The 23,291-nt window shown below is 43.8% G+C and overlaps 1 protein-coding gene across 1 annotated transcript in view; it reads right to left on the bottom strand.

Moving 5' to 3' along the window:
* LOC115112510 (protein kinase C-binding protein NELL1-like) overlaps positions 1-23,291 on the bottom strand; it is a 420,040-nt gene that overhangs the window by 211,921 nt on the left and 184,828 nt on the right. The window contains exons 11-12 of the mRNA XM_065011794.1: positions 17,349-17,448; positions 7,038-7,166 (exon numbers count right to left, since the gene is read on the bottom strand). Of these exons, the coding sequence (XP_064867866.1) occupies positions 7,038-7,166; positions 17,349-17,448 (229 nt within the window). The remainder of the gene's footprint in view (positions 1-7,037; positions 7,167-17,348; positions 17,449-23,291) is intronic.

Raw genomic sequence — 23,291 nt, 5'->3', positions numbered from 1 at the left:
GTCAGTATTTATTTATTTTTAATTCACCTTTATTTAAACAGGTAGGCCAGTTGAGAACAAGTTCTCATTTACAACTGCCACCTGGCCAAGATAAAGCAAAGCAGTGAGACACAAACAACAACACAGAGTTACACATGGAATAAACAAACATACAGTCAATAACACAATTTAAAAGTCTATAAACAGTGTGTGCAAATGTAGTAAGATTAGGGAGGTAAAGCAATAAATAGGCCATAGTGGCAAAATAATTACAATTTAGCATAGAAACACTGGGGTGATAGATTTGCAGAAGATGAATGTGCAAGTAGAGATACTGGGGTGCGAAGGAGAAAAACAAATAAAATAACAGTATTGGGATGAGGTAGTTGGATGAGCTATTTACAGATGGTTATGTACAGGTGCAGTGATCTGTGAGCTGCTCTGACAGCTGGTGCTTAAAGTTAGAGAGGGAGATAGGAGTTCCAACTTCAGTGATTTTTGCAATTCATTCCAGTCATTGGCAGCAGAGAACTGGAAGGAAAGGCGGCCAAAGGTGGAATTGGCTTTGGGGGTGACCAGTGAAATATACCTGCTGGAGCGTGTGCTACGGGTGGGTGCTGCTATGGTGAACAGTGAGCTAAGATAAGGCGGGGCTTTACCTAGCAAAGACTTATAGATGACCCGGAGCCAGTGGGTTTGGCGACGAATATGACGTGAGGGCCAGCCAACGAGAGCATACAGGTCGCAGTGGTGGTATATGGGTCTTTGGTGACAAAACGTATGGCACTGTGATAGACTGCATCCAATTTGCTGAGTAGGGTGTTGGAGGCTATTTCATAAATGGCATAGCCGAAGTCAAGGATTGGTAGGATAGTCAGTTTTATGAGGGTATGTTTGGCAGCATGAGTGCCAAACAGCTCATTTGGATGTTTGTTAACACAGTGTCCAAAGAAGGGCCAGAAGTATACAAAATGGTGTCGTCTGATTAGAGGTGGATCAGAGAATCCCCAGCAAATAGAGTGACAGGCCTGAGAATTGAACCCTGTGGTATCCCCACAGAGACTGCCAGAGGTCTGGACAACAGGCCCTCCAATTTGACACACTGAACTCTGTCAGAGAAGTAGTTGATGAACCAGGTGAAGCAGTCATTTGAGGAACCAAGGCTGTTGAGTCTGCCAATAAGAATGTGGTGATTGACAGAGTCAAAAGCCTAACATGTGTGAAATGCTTGATAATGGACAGTTGAAGTTGGAAGTTTAAATACACCTTTTCCAAATACATTTAAACTACATTTTTCACAATTCCTGACATTTAATCCTAGTAAAAAATCCCTGTTGAAGGTCAATTAGGATCACCATCACTTTTTTTTAAGAATGTGAAATGTCAGAATAATAGTAGAGAGAATGATTTATTTAAACTTGTATTTCTTTCATCACATTCCCAGTGTGTCAGAAGTTTACATACACTCAATTAGTATTTGGTAGCATTGCCTTTAAATTGTTTAACTTGGATCAAACGTTTCGGGTAGCCTTCCACAAGCTTCCCACAATAAGTAGGGTGAATTTTATCCCATTCCTGGTGTAACTGAGTCAGGGTTGTAGGCCTCCTTGCTCACACACACACAGACACTTTATGAGTTCTGCCCACAAATTTTCTATAGGATTGAGATCAGGGCTTTGTGATGGCCACTCCAATACCTTGACTTTGTTGTCCTTAAGCCATTTTGCCACAACTTTGGAAGTATGCTAACTTCCTGACTGATGTCTTGAGATCTTACTTCAATATATCCACATAATTTTCCATCCTCATGAAGCTATCTATTTTGTGAAGTGCACCAGTCCCTCCTGCAGCAAAGCCCGCCCACAACATGATGCTGCCACCCCCGTGCTTCGCGGTTGGGATGGTGTTCTTCGGCTTGCAAGCCTCCCCCTTTTTCCTCCAAACATAACGATGGTCATTATGGGCAAACAGTTATTTTTTTGTTTCATCAGACCAGAGGACATTTCTCCAAAAAGTATGATCTTTGTCCCCATGTGCAGTTGCACGCCGTAGTCTGTCTTTTTTATGGCGGATTTGGAGCAGTGACTTCTTCCTTGCTGAGCGGCCTTTCAGGTTATGTTGATATAGTACTCGTTATGTTGTGGATATAGATATCTTTGTACATGTTTCCTTCAGCATCTTCACAAGGTCCTTTGCTTTTGTTCTGGGATTGATTAGCACTTTTTGCACCAAAGTACATGAATCTCTAGGAGACAGAACGTGTCTCCTTCCTGAGCGGTATGACGGCTGCGTGGTCCCATGGTGTTTATACTTGTGTACTATTGTTTGAACAGATGAACGTGCTACATTCAGGCGTAAATTACTCCTAAGGCTGAACCAGACTTGTGGAGGTCTATAAAAAATGTTTTCTGAGGTCTTGGCTGATTTCTTTAGGCAAAGAGGCACTGAGTTTGAATGTAGGCCTTGAAATACATCCACAAGATCACTTCTAATTGACTCAAATGATGTCAATTAGCCTATCAGAAGCGTCTGACATTATTTTCTGGAATTTTCCAAGCTGTTTAAAGGCACATACACAACTTAGTGTATGTAAACTTCTGACCCACTGTAATTGTGATAGGGTGAATTATAAGTGAAATAATCCGTCTGTAAACAATTGTTGGAAAAATTACTTGTGCCATACACAAAGTAGATGTCCTAACCGACTTGCCAAAACTATAGTTTGCTAACAAGAAATTTGTGGAGAGGTTGAAAAACAAGTCTTCATGACTCCAATATAAGTGTATGTAAACTTCCGACTTCAACTGTATGTGATATCAACAGAGAGGTATGTTTTCTGTGTGATATAAATATTGACCGGCTTCATCAAGCTGCCCACTCAAAAAATGTTTTAACCTGTCTTGGGCAGGGGGCGGTATTTTCACCTCCGGATGAAAAGCGTGCCATAATTAAGCTGCTTGCTACTCAGGCCCATTAGCTAGGATATGCATATAATTAGTAGATGTGGATAGAAAACACTCTAAAGTTTCCAAAGCCGTTAAAATAAGTATAACAGAACTGATATGGCAGACGAAAACCCGAGGGAAATCCAACCAGGAAGTACTATTATTTTGAAAGGCTGTTTTTCCATTGAAAGCCTATCCACCATACAAAGACAGGACCCAGTACACGATCTCTATGGCTTCCTCAACATGTGACCAGTCTTTAGGCATTGTTTCAGGCTTTTACTCTGAAAAAATGAGGGAGATACACCGCTTTAAATGAGAGGACAGTGGAAATTTCCAGACATGAACCAAGCACGTGATCGGGAGTGCACATTTCTTGTTTTCCTTTTCCATTGACAAAGCTTTTGTCTGGTTGAAATATTATTGATTATGTATGACAAAAACAACCTGAGGCTTGATTTTATACATCGTTTGACATGTTTCTACTATCTTTTATTGTACTTTTTTGACTGTTCTTCTTGGTGTTGAGAGCGCACATTGTGCCTTTGGATTTCTGAACTAAACGCACAAACAAAACTGAGGTTTTTGGACATAAAGATAAACTTTATCTTTGTTGTCTAACATGGAGACCTGGGAGTGCCACCAGATGAAGATCATCAAAGGTAAGTGATTAATGTTAATGCTATTTCTGACTTTTGTGACACTCTCCTAGGTTGGAAAATGATTGCATGGGTTTCTGTGAATAGGAGCTGAGCTAACATAATCGCAAGGGGTGCTTTCGCCGTAAAGCCTCTTGGTAATCTGACACAACGGTTGCATTAAGGAGAAGTTTATCTGTATTCGTATGTTTAACACGTGTATATTTTATCAATGTTTATGATGAGTATTTCTGGTATTTGATGTGGCTCTCTGCACTTTCACCGGATGTTTGTTTGAGACAATGCATTTCTGAACATAACACACCAATTTCAAATGAGTTTTTTTGGACATAAAGATAAACTTTCTCAAACAAAACACACATTTATTGTGTAACATGAAGTCATGTGCCATCTGATGAAGATCATCAAAGGTTAGTGATTTATTTAATCGATATTTCTGACTTTTCTGAGCCCTAGCCTTGGCTGGAAAATGGCTGTATGGTTTTCTGTGACTAAGTGCTAACCTAACATAATTGTTTAGTGAGCTTTCGCCTTAAAGCCTATTTGAAATCGGACACTGTGTCTGGATTTACAAGACGTTTATCTTTAAAATGGTGTAAAATACTTGTATGTTTGAGAAATTTTTATTATGGGATTTCTGTTGTTTTGAATTTGGCGCCCTGCAAATTCACTGGCTGTTGTCAAGGTGGGATGCTAGTATCAGAGAGTTTAATCACATTTTTTGGAAAGCTGAGTTCAATTTCACGAGCCACACCCAGGCCTGATTACTGCCAGACCTGTTGAATCAAGAAATCACTTAAATATAATCTGTCTGACAAGTAGGCCAAAAGATCTCAAAAAGCAAGACATCATGCCGCAGTCCAAAGAAATTCAGGAACAGATAAGAAACAAAGTAATTGACATCTATCAGTCTGGAAAGGGTTACAAAGCCATTTCTAAATCTTTGGGACTCCAGCGAACCACGATGAGAGCCATTATCCACAAATGGAGAACATTTGGAACAGTGGTTTACCTTCCCAGGAGTGGCCAGCCTACCAAAATTACCCCAAGAGCGCAGCGACGACTCATCCAAGAGGTCACAAAAGAACCCACAACAACATCTAAAGAACTGCAGGCCTCACTTGCCTCAGTTACGGTCAGTGTTCATGACTCAACCATAAGAAAGAGACTGGGCAAAAATGGTATCCATGGCAGAGTTCCAAGGTGAAAACCACTGCTGACCTAAAAGGACATAAAGACTCATCTCACTTTTGTTAAAAAAACATATTGATGATCCCCAAGACTTTAGGGGAAGTATTCTGTGGACTGATGAGACAAAATTTCAACTTTTTGGAAGGTGTGCGTGCGTCCCGTTACATCTGGCTTAAAAGTAACAAAGCATTTCAGAAAAAGAACATCATACCAACAGTCAAATATGGTGATGTTAGTGTGATGGCCTGGGGCTACTTTGCTGCTTCAGGACCTGGACAACTTTCTGTGATTGATGGAACCATGAATTCTGCTCTCTACCAAAGAAATCCTGAACTAGAGTGTCCGTTCAGTTTCTGACCTCAAGCTGAAGCGCACTTGGGTTCTGCAGCAGGACAAGGATGCAAAACACAGCAACAAGTGCAACTCTGAATGGCTTAAAAAAAACAAAATTAAGGTTTTGGAGTGGCCTAGTCAAAGTCCGGACTTGAATCCGATTGAGATGCTGTGTCGTGACCTTAAAAAGGCGGTTCATGCTCGAAAACCCACCAATGTGGCTGAATTAAAACAATTTTGCAAAGAAGAGTGGGACAAAATTCCTCCACAGCGATGTGAAAGACTCATTGCCAGTTATTGCAAACGAGGGTGGCACAAGCAGTTATTAGGTTTAGGGGGCAATTAATTCTTACCCTTAATAGATAAAATCATAATTTAAAAACTACATTTACTTATCTTTGTGTAATATTTAAATTTGTTTGATGATCTGAAACATTTAAGTGCGACGAATGTGCAAAAAAATAAGAAATCAGGAAGGGGGCAAATACTTTTTCAAAGCACTGTATGTTTGCAGATGACTCAACACTATACACGTCAGCTACTACAGCTACTGAAATGACTGCAACACTTAAAGAGCTGCAGTTAGTTTCAGAATGGATGGCAAATATTTCAAAAACTAAAAGCATTGTATTTGAGACAAATCATTCACTAAACCCTAAACCTCAACTAAATAGTGTAAGGAATAATGTGGAAAATGAGCTCTTTGAGGTGAATAAACTGCTTGGAGTAACCCTGGATTGTAAACTGTCATGGTCAAAACATATTGATAAAACAGTAGCTAAGATGGCGAGAAGTCTGTCTATAATAAAGCACTTCTTAACACTATCAACAAGGCAGGTCCAACAGGCCTTAGTTTTGTCACACCTGGACTACAGTTCAGTGGTGTGGTCAGGTGCCACAAAGAAGGACTATTGGCTCAGAACAGGGCAGCACATCTGGCCCTTAAAAGTACACTGGGAGCTAACATTAATTATATGCATGTCAATCTCTCATGGCTCTAAGTGGAGGAGAGATTGACTTCATCACTACTGGTTTTTGTAAGAAGTGTTGACAAGCTGAATGTACCGAGCTAGCACACAGCTCGGACATCCATGCACACCCCACAAGACATAACACCAGAGGTCACTTCACAATCCCCAAGTCCAGAACAGACTATGGGAGGTGCACAGTACTACATAGAGCCATGACTACATGGAACTCTATTCCACATCAGGTAACTGATTGAAGCAGTAGAATCAGATAAAAAAACAGGTAACAATACACCTTATGGAACAGCAGGGACTGTGAAGAGACACACACAAAGGTACTTACACACACATGCACACACAAGCACTAGCACACACACTCTCTACACACATACATTGTAATATTGTTGTATGGTGGTATTATACATGTTGTATTGTAGATATGTAGTGGTGTATTCATGTTATATGATGAACTGCTTTATATTTTGTTTTATGTAATGTGCCGTAATGTTTTTGGACCTCAGGAAGAGTAGCTGCTGCCTTAAATACAAATAAATACAAATACATGTTGTTTCTGAAATGTCCTGCTAAAGCCAGAGGTAGTTGAAAATCTCGTCAGCCAAGCTCTCTCTCTCAGGCATCTACTGTATGGAATGGGCCAGGCATCTCACATGCCAACATATCCACTCAACCATAGAGATAATATAATTCACTATAATTCAGGAATCTAGGTACAGATCTAGGATCAGCTTCCCCTCCCACAACCTTAACCATTAGTGGGGGAAATGCTAAAATAATCCAAGATCAGCATGCAGGGGCAACTTCACTCTTCTCCTAGTTCTCTTTGCAATAAAGAAATACATCTTCCACATACACAAAACAAGCTCTAAGTCTACCCGTCATATACCCAGCTAGTTCAGAGTCTTCTACCCAAAGACCCAGTCAAATAGTTCACAGCTGCCTACCTTCACAGTATGTGGAGTCCCCATGGATGGAGGCAAAGCCGCTCTTGCACTCACACTCAGCTCTGGTATTCCGGTTTTTACACTCCGAATTTTCCCCACAAATGAGTCCCTCTGCGCAGAAGTCGTAGCCTGGGAGAGAGGGGGACAAACTTCGGACTTAATAGTCTGGGTTTGACTGAGATCACACAGGGTGCTGACAGTGGGGTTGGGCAAAGTGGTGAGGTAGAAAATGAGCCAGCATTCCTGGAAAAAGCTTGTAACCCAAAAACTAATTTTCAGGAATTGGGGAATTCTAACACAAACTCAAAGTTCACAAAACTATAGTACCAAGAGAATAGAATGTGGCATGGAAACGCTATGATTTTGTGCAATGCTTTGAGTTCGTAGCTTTCCCCAGACAAACACACATATAAAATAAATAATCTACAGGAAAAATGCCTGCTGAGAAGACCGAGTGTAATCCATTAAACAGGTGCACACAGACAGACAGCCAATCTACCAGACAACCAGACAGACAGACTGATGACTGACAGACACAGGCAGGCAGGCAGGCAGACACAGGCCTGCATGTACAGTAGACGACTCAGTCGTCTCCTCTCTTGATCTGAAACCATCTATCCCTTCATTCCCAGTAATGAGTAGTGCCAGTCCAACTCTCTGTGAAACCCCCCTCTGAACCTCAGTGCTTAGGGATCTATTAGAATTCTACATTCTCTCTATCTGTCTCTCTGTTGTTCTCTTTCAGTGCATTCTAGACGGTTTTTGTAGTTGAGAGGCTTATGGATGGCTCTGTCCTTACTTATAACAGAGCAAAACTATGTTATGCATAGCATGGAGGGATAGGGCCCCCCTCTGCTTCCAGGGGGTTTCCAGTGGAGTTGTGACGGGCTTAACATTTTGGGGGTGTACCTGGGCTCAGAGAGGTGGGTCAGGAAGGACTGACAGGGGCTGTCACAGGCAGTGGTGTCAAGACTGGCCAGGTGGCTTCTGTCCCAAGTAGGGGGAGGGTGCTGATAATCAACAACCGGGTGGTATTCTTCCTGTGGCATAAATTGTTTGTGGCATAACCCCCCCCCACCGTGTCTGTCTACGATTGAGGACAGGGCCTGGTAGAACTGGAGAACAGGGTGGCTGCATTACAACTGAAGGTGGCACAGAGACTGCTGTACCATACTGATGTCGGCTGGAGGGAACCAGCATGCATGCTGATAGATTAGGGTTGGACCGGCAGCTGTTCCTCATGAGGCTGGAGAGGCTGAGTACAGCAGGTCTCTCTGATTTTTACTCTGCAGTGCTGAGAGCCTGGCAGCGGCTAAGGACCACACGAGAAGGCGGTTTGTAGCCTGGGCTGTGGGTGTGGGAGGAGCCTATCTTCCACAATCTAGAAATCCTTTTGAGATCAGTTCAATCGGCCACCCTGCAGAAGCGACTGATGGCAGCGGGTTTACTGGGTGACTTCGGCTGTGGAGGGGTTTAAAGCCTCGGAATACCTGGCACAACATGCAGGACAAACATACTGTATATTAGGCTGCTGGAAGAAATTCCTGGGGGAGGTCCAGGAGGCACTGTCTGAGCCGGTAAGGGGGGCGTTGGAGCAGCCAAAGGGGGAGGGGCCACAATGCTTCCACCACTGCAGATGACAGCAAAGACAGGAAACTGGCAAGGGGGTATGGAGGACTTGTTACATTTTAACACTCCAAGCCCTCTACAACCTCTGCATTAAAGTGAGGAACATTAGGAGCCTAACAGGAGTGAAGGCACATCAGTGGTAGGGGATATGTGTGGCAGAGAGTGTGGTGCGTTTTAGATGGAGAGGCTCTACAAACTCCCAGTACCAAAGATATCAGGGGACCTCCAGTGGAGGGTTCTACATGGAGACCTGGCCACTAATAGCTGGTTGGCATTGGGCGACCCGGGAGTCGGACAGGGGTGTCCTTTCTGTGTCATGAGTGAAACTGTGCATCGTGTTTTCTGTGTGAGCCAAGTTAATGGAATTAATGTATCTGTTGGAATGTCTGTGTGAGAGGTAGGGGTGGAGTTTACTGTTGGGGTGTTGGGGTGTTTATAAATGGAGTACAGGTATTTGAATAAGGAAAAGGCCAAATGTGTGTTTGAATTTTTGTTTGCTCAGGCAAAGTTGGTTATTTGGCTAACAAGGGGGAACAGGGTCAAAGGTCGGAGGATAACAGACCCTCTACTATTATTTAATGGGATGTTCTCTGCGCGCCTTAGAGTGGAATTTGAGTTCTATAAAATTATAAAAAGTGTGGAGATGTTCCAGGAGATATGGTGTGTTGGTGAGGCCGTCTGTATAGCTGGGGACGATGGGTTGGATATACGGTTGTTGAAGTGGTGAGGTTTTGGTTATTGTGATGTATGATGTTGTTTTGTATCAAGGGGTAGAGGGCAAGGTGATACAGTGGGGAGAACAAGCATTTGATACACTGCAGATTTAGCAGGTTTTCCTACTTACAAAGCATGTAGTCTGTCATTTTTATTATAGGTACACTTCAACTGTGAGAGACGGAATCTAAAACAAAAATCCAGAAAATCACATTGTATGATTTTTAAGTAATTAATTTGCATTTTATTGCATGACATAAGTATTTGATCACCTACCAATCAGTAACAGGGTAGCCTAGTGCTGCTAATCGGTAGACGGTGGACTAGTTGGACTAGTAACTGAAAGGTGGCAAGTTCGAATCCCTGAGCTGACAAGGTACAAATCTGTCGTTCTGCCCCTGAACAGGCAGTTAACCCACTGTTCCTAGGCCGTCATTGAAAATAAGAATTTGTTCTTAACTGACTTGCCTAGTAAAATAAAGATAAAATAAAAACAATTCCGGTTCTCACAGACCTGTTAGTTTTTCTTTAAGAATCCCTCCTGTTCTCCACTCATTACCTGTATTAACTGCACCTGTTTGAACTCGTTACATGTATAAAAGACACCTGTCCACACACTCAATCAAAGACTCCAACCTCTCCACAATGATTTCCGGGTTGGAGCGAGCGGTCGCATCTGCACTCGGTCCGCAGGTAGTATTACATTTCATTACATTTCATTATAGTACAACGGTTTGATTTGTCTAATCTTAGCAATTTCTTCTTAGCTAGCTACATAGCCGTCTTTGTATCATAGATAATTGCGTAATTATCGTATTTCGTCGTCCTAACGCAGTCTACACTGCCCTGCAGCTAGCCAGCTAGCTAACGTCCACCGTTAGCTAGTCCACCGTCTACCGATTAGCAGCACAACTATTACACTCAACTGAACGACTTGATTAGTGTAGTGTTAGCTAGCTACATAGTTGTCTTTGCTGTCTTCGTACCCAAGATAATTGTGTAGTTTAGAGTGTGTAGTTTTATGTCGTCCTTAACATAGGAGACTCTGCTAGCTAGCCAACAGCTAGCCAACGTCTACCGAACAGAACTTCTGCACTCAACAATCCGGTCGCATTTCGCTTCGCTCCACAGGTAGTATCACATTTTTCATTTCATTTCATTACAGTACAACGGCTTGATTTGTTTGATCGTAGCTAGCTACATAGCTAGCTACATAGCCGTCTTTGTATCAAAGATAATTGTGTAGTCTAGAGCGATTTCCTAGGTTAGCTAGCCAGCTATTGTCGTTCTTTAAGCAACGTAACGTAATCAACACTGCTAGCTAGCCAGCTAGCCCCGAATAGCAGCACAGTAGAAACTATTACACTCAACGGAACGACTTGATTAGTGTAGTGTCAACAACGCAGCCAATGCCAGCTAGCCTACATAGTCAACAACGCAGCCTCTGCCAGCTAGCCTACTTCAGCAGTACTGTATCATTTTAATCATTTTAGTCAATAAGATTCTTGCTACGTAAGCTTAACTTTCTGAACACTCGTGACGTGTAGTCCACTTGTCATTCCAATCTCCTTTGCATTAGCGTAGCCTCTTGTGTAGCCTGTCAACTATGTGTCTGTCTATCCCTGTTCTCTCCTCTCTGCACAGACCATACAAACGCTCCACACCGCGTGGCCGCGGCCACCCTAATCTGGTGGTCCCAGCGCGCACGACCCACGTGGAGTTCCAGGTCTCCGGTAGCCTCTGGAACTGCCGATCTGCGGCCAACAAGGCAGAGTTCATCTCCGCCTATGTCTCCCTCCAGTCCCTCGACTTCTTGGCACTGACGGAAACATGGATCACCACAGACAACACTGCTACTCCTACTGCTCTCTCTTCGTCTGCCCACGTGTTCTCGCACACCCGAGAACTTCTGGTCAGCGGGGTGGTGGCACCGGGATCCTCATCTCTCCCAAGTGGTCATTCTCTCTTTCTCCCCTTACCCATCTGTCTATCGCCTCCTTTGAATTCCATGCTGTCACAGTTACCAGCCCTTTCAAGCTTAACATCCTTATCATTTATCGCCCTCCAGGTTCCCTCGGAGAGTTCATCAATGAGCTTGATGCCTTGATAAGCTCCTTTCCTGAGGACGGCTCACCTCTCACAGTTCTGGGCGACTTTAACCTCCCCACGCCTACCTTTGACTCATTCCTCTCTGCCTCCTTCTTTCCACTCCTCTCCTCTTTTGACCTCACCCTCTCACCTTCCCCCCTACTCACAAGGCAGGAAATACGCTCGACCTCATCTTTACTAGATGCTGTTCTTCCACTAACCTCGTTGCAACTCCCCTCCAAGTCTCCGACCACTACCTTGTATCCTTTTCCCTCTCGCTCTCATCCAACACTTCCCACACTGCCCCTACTCGGATGGTATCGCGCCGTCCCAACCTTCGCTCTCTCTCCCCGCTACTCTCTCCTCTTCCATCCTATCATCTCTTCCCTCTGCTCAAACCTTCTCCAACCTATCTCCTGATTCTGCCTCCTCAACCCTCCTCTCCTCCCTTTCTGCATCCTTTGACTCTCTATGTCCCCTATCCTCCAGGCCGGCTCGGTCCTCCCCTCCCGCTCCGTGGCTCGACGACTCATTGCGAGCTCACAGAACAGGGCTCCGGGCAGCCGGCGGAAATGGAGGAAAACTCGCCTCCCTGCGGACCTGACATCCTTTCACTCCCTCCTCTCTACATTTTCCTCTTCTCTCTCTGCTGCTAAAGCCACTTTCTACCACTCTAAATTCCAAGCATCTGCCTCTAACCCTAGGAAGCTCTTTGCAACCTTCTCCTCCCTCCTGAATCCTCCTCCCCCTCCCCCCCTCCTCCTCTCTGCAGATGACTTCGTCAACCATTTTGAAAAGAAGGTCGACGACATCCGATCCTCGTTTGCTAAGTCAAACGACACCGCTGGTTCTGCTCACACTGCCCTACCCTGTGCTCTGACCTCTTTCTCCCTCTCTCTCCAGATGAAATCTCGCGTCTTGTGACGGCCGGCCGCCCAACAACCTGCCCGCTTGACCCTATCCCCTCCTCTCTTCTCCAGACCATTTCCGGAGACCTTCTCCCTTACCTCACCTCGCTCATCAACTCATCCCTGACCGCTGGCTACGTCCCTTCCGTCTTCAAGAGAGCGAGAGTTGCACCCCTTCTGAAAAACCTACACTCGATCCCTCCGATGTCAACAACTACAGACCAGTATCCCTTCTTTCTTTTCTCTCCAAAACTCTTGACGTGCCGTCCTTGGCCAGCTCTCCGCTATCTCTCTCAGAATGACCTTCTTGATCCAAATCAGTCAGGTTTCAAGACTAGTCATTCAACTGAGACTGCTCTTCTCTGTATCACGGAGGCGCTCCGCACTGCTAAAGCTAACTCTCTCTCCTCTGCTCTCATCCTTCTAGACCTATCGGCTGCCTTCGATACTGTGAACCATCAGATCCTCCTCTCCACCCTCTCCGAGTTGGGCATCTCCGGCGCGGCCCACGCTTGGATTGCGTCCTACCTGACAGGTCGCTCCTACCAGGTGGCGTGGCGAGAATCCGTCTCCACACCACGTGCTCTCACCACTGGTGTCCCCCAGGGCTCTGTTCTAGGCCCTCTCCTATTCTCGCTATACACCAAGTCACTTGGCTCTGTCATAACCTCACATGGTCTCTCCTATCATTGCTATGCAGACGACACACAATTAATCTTCTCCTTTCCCCCTTCTGATGACCAGGTGGCGAATCGCATCTCTGCATGTCTGGCAGACATATCCGTGTGGATGACGGATCACCACCTCAAGCTGAACCTCGGCAAGACGGAGCTGCTCTTCCTCCCGGGGAAGGACTGCCCGTTCCATGATCTCGCCATCACGGTTGACAACTCCATTGTGTCCTCCTCCCAGAGCGCTAAGAACCTTGGCGTGATCCTGGACAACACCCTGTCGTTCTCAACTAACATCAAGGCGGTGGCCCGTTCCTGTAGGTTCATGCTCTACAACATCCAGAGTACGACCCTGCCTCACACAGGAAGCGGCGCAGGTCCTAATCCAGGCACTTGTCATCTCCCGTCTGGATTACTGCAACTCGCTGTTGGCTGGGCTCCCTGCCTGTGCCATTAAACCCCTACAACTCATCCAGAACGCCGCAGCCCGTCTGGTGTTCAACCTTCCCAAGTTCTCTCACGTCACCCCGCTCCTCCGCTCCCTCCACTGGCTTCCAGTTGAAGCTCGCATCCGCTACAAGACCATGGTGCTTGCCTACGGAGCTGTGAGGGGAACGGCACCTCAGTACCTCCAGGCTCTGATCAGGCCCTACACCCAAACAAGGGCACTGCGTTCATCCACCTCTGGCCTGCTCGCCTCCCTACCACTGAGGAAGTACAGTTCCCGCTCAGCCCAGTCAAAACTGTTCGCTGCTCTGGCCCCCCAATGGTGGAACAAACTCCCTCACGACGCCAGGACAGCGGAGTCAATCACCACCTTCCGGAGACACCTGAAACCCCACCTCTTTAAGGAATACCTAGGATAGGATAAAGTAATCCCTCTCACCCCCCCTCCCCCTGAAAAGATTTAGATGCACTACTGTTCCACTGGAGGTCATAAGGTGAATGCACCAATTTGTAAGTCGCTCTGGATAAGAGCGTCTGCTAAATGACTTAAATGTAAATGTAAATGGTTAAGACCAGAAAGCTGTGCAGAATTCCATGGCACGTTATTTTGTTGTCAGCCATTAATGCTAGTTAGTGTTAGTTTGAGCACCAGAGGGCATCTTTGAGAAGCATTTGACAGTCTTCAATATTGGATGTACTAGAGAATTTAAAATATTTTTTGTAAGAACATAGTATATGGGATTGATTTTAAGAAACTTAGCTTAAGTAATTTGATTAATATTATGGTGTTTCTATTCCAAGAAAAATTAAAAATTAAACGGTCAGAAAATATGGCACTGTACAACTTGAATGGTCGGGAGTAGGCTACAGCACTAAGAGAATAACATAAATGCAACAATATGTCACAAATAATTGAACACACACAATTCTTAAAACTCTACTGCTTTAATATTTAATCATTTCTGCCCTCCAAATTCATACTCATTATATAAATAGGCCCATGTGCACCTTGATATTGGGGGTGCGCCATGTGGCCTGATGGGGAAAGGGGGTGTGCCAGAATTCACAGTTTGCTATGGTTGTTTTCTGTCCCTGTTTTTAGGAGAGAAATCAAAAGCCCACCGCCTGGCCAAACCCTCCCCTAACCCGGACGACGCTGGGCCAATTGTGTGTCGCCTCATGGGTGTCCCAGTCGCGGCCGGGATGGGTACCAAACTAGCATCTGTAGCAATGCAGTGTCTTAGACCACTGCGCCACTCAGGAGGTCCCATCCACAAATTGTTTAATGCTGATTATTGCCTTGCACAAAGTATCAAAATACTAAAATACTACTTAAACAGGACTTTTAAAGAATTTAATTTAAATGTTAATTTAATTTTTTGATCACAAAACAATGAGAAAATATGTAAAATAGATAATTAATGAAATGTTAATTATATATAGCAGCCCGTGTCGGCCCGAGCCCAATCATCATCAAGAGATATGCTGGACCCTATGTCAGAGAGGTGTTTCTGGGACCACATCGTGTCTGTGGTTCTGCTAATAGCCCTTGTGAAAACATGTTTTCAAAAGGCCTCCAGGGCTGACAGAGAAGTTCCTTACTTTTCCCCCCTTCCACTTGTCTCTTCCATTTATTCCCATAGTAATTTGTGATGGTTTGCATTGCAAATGAGGGCATAAACTGGGTCAAGATGCCAACAAAGTAAGTGGACCTTTATGTAAAGGTTAAATAAAATAAACACTTTTAACAGCACATTACGCAACACTCGCCTACAGTAGGCCTACAGTATATCACCAAAAATGTTTTTCAATGACGTGACTCTCCGTCAATAATTTCATTTTGAGGATTGGAGGATTCTAAATAAATATCCAAAGGCCATTTTTGTGAGGGCAAACTTGATCTGTGAGAATATCTTTTATCTAATTGTAATAATAATAAATCTTTGTTTAAAAAATACAATTTTTGAGATTATTTTGTTTTCAAATAACCTAAAGTGAGCGATTGTAATCTGAATAAAGGGAAAAAGGGCATTCTTGAACATGGGGTGAGACATTCTTACTAATTTGTAAATAAAGCCTGTTTGTTATTTAGAATGATTTATTTCTGTTTTTAGTGGGAGAGAAACAAAAAGCCCACTGTGCCTATTTTTTGGACAAGGACATCCAGGCCGGCCAAACCCTCCCTTAACCCGGGCGACACTGGGCCAATTGTGCGTCGCCTCATGGGTCTCCCGGTTGCAGCCGGCACGGGTATCGAACCAGCATCTGTAGGGTACCATACTAAACCACAAATTACCTCTAAATCTCGCAGCATAATCTAAAAACTTTTAGTTGAGGAACAACTGTACAGCGTGTACACGCATCGCCCAATCCCAGTGCAATGGAAAAGGTAGAATAAGCCGATTTAATGACTATCCAATATATCCAATATAAAAGGCCTCGTCCAAGGAGATAATGGCAAGTTATGAGTGGGAGATGTACTGAAAGGGAAAATACTCTCCTCTGCACTGCACTGATGTTTGACTGAATGGCCAAATACATAGACCAAATGATAAGGCTTGGATTAACTAATTAGAATTTGTTCAGGTGAAATTGACCATATTAATCTCCAAGGTGGGCATATTTTTTCCACATATCTCTCATTCACAGTAGTTTCACCGTCACCTACCTCTAACGGTTTGTGTCTATTCAATCTATTTACAAAATTACCCATGGATGTCCTTTCGCTGCCAAAATGGTAGATATTATACAGACTATTCTGCTCCGAACTCCAACCATCAACGGATGAAACATTCATGTAGGACGTAAAGAGACAAATATGGCCATTTGAGTAACCCTGTTCCCTACATAGTTCACTACTTTTGACCAGAGCCGTATGGGCCCTGGTAAAAAGTTGTGGACTATACAGTATAAGTGCACTATATAGGGAATATGGTGCCATTTGGGACACAGGACTGGCTCCACTCGAACAAGCATCAAGCCGGGATTGGCTGTTATCTTCTCCATGCTCTCATGATTGGTGCCAGGGCTTTTTAACCTCTCTTGGGTAGGGGGCAGTATTTTCAAGTCCGGATGAAAAGCGTGCCCAAGTAAACTGCCTGTTACTCAGGCCCAGAAGCTAGGATATGCATATAATTGGTAGATTTGGATAGAAAATACTCTAAAGTTTATTAGTAACGTTTGGGATTCATTTTGTATGCATTTTGATGGAGGGAAACTGGGTGGATTTATCACTGAAGCGCGCCAGCTAAACTGAGTTTTTATGGATATAATGAAGGACATTATCGAACAAAATGACCATTTGTGATGTATCTGGGACCTTTTGGAGTGCCAACAGAAGAAGATCAAAGGAAAAGCATTTATTATATCGCTATTTCTGACTTTCGTGGCGCACCTGCCTGGTTGAAATATGTTTTTCATGCTTTTGTATGCGGGGCGCTGTCCTCAGATAATCGCATAGGATGTTCTTTCGCAGTAAAGCCTTTTTGAAATCTGACACAGCGGCTGGATTAACAAGAAGTTACGCTTTATTTTGATGTATTACACTTGTGATTTTATGAAAGTGAAATATTTATAATTCTGTAGTTTGAATTTCGCTCTTTGCAATTTCACCAGATGTTGGCCAGGTGTGACCCTACCACCACACCTGCCCATAAGAAGTTAATTACTGGGATGGTCCAATGGAAGACAAAGGGTATTAAGGGTGGGACCAGTGGTAGACAACGATGAGGAATGATTCATACTCAGTAAATGTTGGGCAGCAGAAGATGATGGCTCAGCCAATGAGATACTGCAAGGGGAGAGGGAATGAGGGCTGAACCAATAGCAAGCAACTTTATATTTGAAGGACCAACCTTTGCAGATGTTACAGCACCTGTTGTCAGGTAGGATCTGTTCCTTGAGGGTGCAGTTGAGCTCTGGACAATTCTCTGTCACTCTCACCATCATCCCGTTCTGCAAAAACAAACCAAATACACACGTTGAAGCAAATAAATTCAATACAACTTTATTAACAATAAATTAGAATTAGCATTTTAGCGATAGGTTGTTTCCAATAATTACATGATGTCAACAAATGATTGACTTTCGTAGCATATGGAAAAGCACAGATGCAAAAGTGAAACAGACCCATTTTGAATATGACAAGGAGGTCAAAATATGATTTTTTTCATATTAAATGTACAGTGCTATACTGTATGTAAGTTAGTTGTTTGAGTAAATTAATGTGCTTGCATCCTTGTAGCAGAAGGATAATTACATTTTAGACTGATCCTCAACACTTGCAAAAACAGAAACAAACTACAGAATATAGGCACAATACCCACAACGTGAATGTAAATGCATAGAGACAGGGATATACACAGATTCACAAAGAAAGGGAGAGAACGCAGACTCTCGCCTCTATTAAACGGTCTTCCTCATCCAGCAATGGGCTTTCGAAATAAATAGCTACAAATACAGTTACACGCCAATCTGTCTCAGTTTCCGCTCCTCCGGTCCCTGTGTGCCTCTCAAAGTGTGAGGCATTGCTTAGACCCCTTATATAACTCTCTCTTTCAAAGTTACTTCAAAGTCACCCCCTTTCAGGTGCGACACCAAATGGATTTGTGTCCCAAATGGCACAATATTCCCTATATAGTGCACTACTTTTGACCAGAGCCCTATTGCCCCTGGTGAAAAGTAGTGTACAATTTTTCATATTTTATTGATTCCGGATCCCGATTAGATGCTGCAAAGGCAGCAGCTACTCTTCCTGTGGTCCAATCACAATTACATACAATAAAACAAAACACAACACAACACAACACACTATTACACACTACTCTACCATAACATACAGTATCTACAATACAAAATCAATAATACAGCAAAATAACAATATTAAAATGTATGTGCATGTGTGGTAGCATGTGTTTGAGAATGCAGTGTGTGTGCCTGTGTGTGTTTGTCTCTTCACAGTCTGTGCTGTTCTGATTTTACTGCTTGACTGAGTTACATGATGTGGGCGATTGTCCTGGCTCGCAGTCGGAGTTCCAATTCATCCAAAAGGTGTTCAATGGGGTTGAGGTCAGAGCTCTGTGCAGGCCAGTCAAGTCCTTCCACACTGATCCCAACAAACATTTCTGTATGGACCTCACATTGTGTACAGGGGGCATTGTCATGTTGAAACAGGAAAGGGCCTTCCACAAACTGTTGCACAAAGATGGAAGCTGCCGAAAATGCAGTGTTTCTTTGTCAAACGGTTCTTCTGAGATATACAGTCGAAGTCGGACGTTTACATACACCATAGCCAAATACACCGTTTTTCACAATTCCTGACATTTAATCCTAGTAAAAATTCCCTATCTTAGGTCAGTAAGGATCACCACTTCATTTTAAGGATGTGAAATGTCAAAATAATAGAGAGAATGATTTTTCAGCTTTAATTTATTTCATCACATTCCCAGTGGGTCAGAAGTTTACATACACTCAATTAGTATTTGGTATCATTGCCTTTAAATTGTTTAACTTCGGTCAAACGTTTTGGGTAGCCTTCTACAAGCTTCCCACAATGTTACATTTTCTATAGGATTGAGGTCAGGGCTTGTGATGGCCACTCCAATACCTTGACTTTGTTGTCCTTAAGCCATTTTGCCACAACTTTGGAAGTATGCTTGGAGTCATTGTCCATTTGGAGACCCATTTGCGACCAAGCTTTAACATCCTGACTGATGTCTTGAGATCTTGCTTCAATATGTCCACAACATTTTCCATGATCTTTGTACCCATCTGCAAACCGTAGTCTGGCTTTTTTTACGGCGGTTTTGGAGTAGTGGCTTCTTCCTTGGCTAGCGGCCTTTCAGGTTATGTCAATATAGAACTCGTTTTACTGTGGATATAGATACTTAAGTACCTGTTTCCTCAAGCATCGTCACAAGGTCCTTTGCTGTTGTTCTGGGATTGATTTGCACTTTTCGCACCAAAGCACGTTCATCTCTAGGAGACAGAACGTGTCTCCTAGAACGTGTCTCCTTCCTGAGCGGTATGACGGCTGCGTGGTCCCATGGTGTTTATACTTGCGTACTATTGTTTGTACAGATGAACGTGGTACGAAATTGCTCCCAAAAAAATAAAAAGGGGAGGATCCTTTAAACACTGTTTCCCATGCTTGTTCAATGAACCACAAACTATTAATGAACATTCACCTGTGGAACGGTCGTTAAGACACTAACAGCTTACAGAAGGTAAGCAATTAAGGTCAAAGTTAAGAAAACTTAGGACACTAAAGAGGCCTTTCTACTGACTCTGAAAAACACCAAAAGAAGGATGCCCAGGGTCCCTGCTCACCTGTGTGAATATGCCCTAGGCATGCTGCAAGGAGGCATGAGGAGGAGATGCACTGCAGTACTTAATGGCCACACCAGATACTGACTGCTACTTTTGATTTTGACCCCCTTTTGTTCAGGGATTCAATTTCTGTTAGTCACATGTCTGTGGAACTTGTTCAGTTTATACCTCAGTACCTCATATTTACACATGTTAAGTTGCTGAAAATAAACACAGTTGACATTCAGAGGACGTTTTTTGTTGTTGTTGCTGAGTTCATGTATGTATGGAGTATAATGTTGTTTACAGTTTTATTCACGTTTTCAATGACTGGTGAAAATAATGCATTACGATTATTGCATATATTGTAATGGACACTTATGATGAGTGTAAAATACTTTTTCGAAGGCTGTACTGATTATACTGAGCTAAGCTATTTGCCAGCTGCAGTGGCTTGAGAAAGTCTTCACCCCCCTTGGCATTTTTCCTACTTTGTTGCCTTACAACCAGGAATTAAAACAGAGTTTTTGGGGGGTTGTATCATTTGATTTACACAACATGTCTACCATTTTGAAGATGGAAAATATATATATATTTTTTTGTGAAACAAAAAAACAGAAATCTTGAGCGTGCATAACTATTCACCCCCCAATGTCAATAGTTTGTAGAACCAAATTTTGCAGCAATTACAGCTGCAAGTCTTTTGGGGTATGTCTCTATAAGCTTGGCATATCTAACCACTCAGATTTTTGCCCATTCTTTAAGGCAAAACTGCTCCAGCTCCTTCAAGTAGGATGGGTTCCGCTGGTGTACTGCAATCTTTAAGTCATACCACAGATTCTCAATTGGATTGAAGTCTGGGCTTTGACCAGGCCATTCCAAGACATTTAAATGTTTTCTTCTTAAAACATGAGTGTTGCTTTAGAAGTATGCTTAGGGTCATTGTCCTACTGGAAGGTGAACCCCTGTCTCAGTCTCAAATCTCTGGTAGACTATAACAGGTTTCCATCAATAATTAGCGCCATTCCTCATTCCTTCAATTCTGACCAGATTTCCAGTCCCTGCCGATGAAAAACATTGTGATGAAAGGTGTTGGGTTTGTGCCAGACATAGCGTTTTCCTTGAGGGCCAAAAAAGCTACATTTTAGTCTCATCTGACCAGAATACCTTCTTCCATATGTTTGGGGAGTCTCCCACATGCCTTTTTGTGACCACTCTTCCATAAAGCCTGCTCTGTGGAGTGTATGGCTTAAAGTGGTCCTATGGACAGATACTCCGATCCCTGCTGTGGAGCTTTGCAGCTTCTTCAGCCTTATCTTTGGTCTCTTTGTTGCCTCTCTGATTAATGCCCTCCTTACTTGGTCTGTGAGTTTTGGTGGGTAGCCCTCTCTTGGTAGCTTTGTTGTGGTGCCATATTCTTTCCATTTTTTAATAATGGATTTAATGGTCTTCCGTGGGATGTTCAAAGTTTCTGATATTTTTTTATAACTCAACCCTGATCTGTACTTCTCCACAACTTTGTCCCTGACCTGTTTGAAGAGCACCTTGGTCTTCATGGTGCCGCTTACTTGGTGTTACCCCTTGCTTAGTGGTGTTGCAGACTCTGGGGCCTTTCAGAACAGGTGTATATATATTGAGATCATGTGACACTTAAATTGCACACAGGTGGACTTGCACTAATTATGTGACTTCTGAAGGTAATTGGTTGCACAAGATCGGTCCGCAGGTAGTATTACATTTCATTACATTTCATTACATTTCATTATAGTACAACGGTTTGATTTGTCTAATCTTAGCAATTTCTTCTTAGCTAGCTACACAGCCGTCTTTGTATCATAGATAATTGCGTAATTATCGTATTTCGTCGTCCTAACGCAGTCTACACTGCCCTGCAGCTAGCCAGCTAGCTAACGTCCACCGTTAGCTAGTCCACCGTCTACCGATTAGCAGCACAACTATTACACTCAACTGAATGACTTGATTAGTGTAGTGTTAGCTAGCTACATAGTTGTCTTTGCTGTCTTCGTACCCAAGATAATTGTGTAGTTTAGAGTGTGTAGTTTTATGTCGTCCTTAACATAGGAGACTCTGCTAGCTAGCCAACAGCTAGTTGCTACATAGCCGTCTTTGTATCAAAGATAATTGTGTAGTCTAGAGCGATTTCCTAGGTTAGTTAGCCAGCTATTGTCGTTCTTTTAACGCAACGTAACGTAATCAACACTGCTAGCTAGCCAGCTAGCCCCGAATAGCAGCACAGTAGAAACTATTACACTCAACGGAACGACTTGATTAGTGTAGTGTCAACAACGCAGCCAATGCCAACTAGCCTACTTAGTCAACAACGCAGCCTCTGCCAGCTAGCCTACTTCAGCAGTACTGTATCATTTTAATCATTTTAGTCAATAAGATTCTTGCTACGTAAGCTTAACTCTCTGAACACTCGTGACGTGTAGTCCACTTGTCATTCCAATCTCCTTTGCATTAGCGTAGCCTCTTGTGTAGCCTGTCAACTATGTGTCTGTCTATCCCTGTTCTCTCCTCTCTGCACAGACCATACAAACGCTCCACACCGCGTGGCCGCGGCCACCCTAATCTGGTGGTCCCAGCGCGCACGACCCACGTGGAGTTCCAGGTCTCCGGTAGCCTCTGGAACTGCCGATCTGCGGCCAACAAGGCAGAGTTCATCTCCGCCTATGTCTCCCTCCAGTCCCTCGACTTCTTGGCACTGACGGAAACATGGATCACCACAGACAACACTGCTACTCCTACTGCTCTCTCTTCGTCTGCCCACGTGTTCTCGCACACCCCGAGAGCTTCTGGTCAGCGGGGTGGTGGCACCGGGATCCTCATCTCTCCCAAGTGGTCATTCTCTCTTTCTCCCCTTACCCATCTGTCTATCGCCTCCTTTGAATTCCATGCTGTCACAGTTACCAGCCCTTTCAAGCTTAACATCCTTATCATTTATCGCCCTCCAGGTTCCTCGGAGAGTTCATCAATGAGCTTGATGCCTTGATAAGCTCCTTTCCTGAGGACGGCTCACCTCTCACAGTTCTGGGCGACTTTAACCTCCCCACGCCTACCTTTGACTCATTCCTCTCTGCCTCCTTCTTTCCCTCCTCTCCTCTTTTGACCTCACCCTCTCACCTTCCCCCTACTCACAAGGCAGGAAATACGCTCGACCTCATCTTTACTAGATGCTGTTCTTCCACTAACCTCGTTGCAACTCCCTCCAAGTCTCCGACCACTACCTTGTATCCTTTTCCCTCTCGCTCTCATCCAACACTTCCCACACTGCCCCTACTCGGATGGTATCGCGCCGTCCCAACCTTCGCTCTCTCTCCCCCGCTACTCTCTCCTCTTCCATCCTATCATCTCTTCCCTCTGCTCAAACCTTCTCCAACCTATCTCCTGATTCTGCCTCCTCAACCCTCCTCTCCTCCCTTTCTGCATCCTTTGACTCTCTATGTCCCCTATCCTCCAGGCCGGCTCGG

This window comes from Oncorhynchus nerka, linkage group LG27 (genome assembly GCF_034236695.1).
Source record: "Oncorhynchus nerka isolate Pitt River linkage group LG27, Oner_Uvic_2.0, whole genome shotgun sequence".
Taxonomy (NCBI): domain Eukaryota; kingdom Metazoa; phylum Chordata; class Actinopteri; order Salmoniformes; family Salmonidae; genus Oncorhynchus; species Oncorhynchus nerka.
Note: the sequence above shows the minus strand (reverse complement) of the source record. Positions and strands in the feature narration are given on the sequence as shown.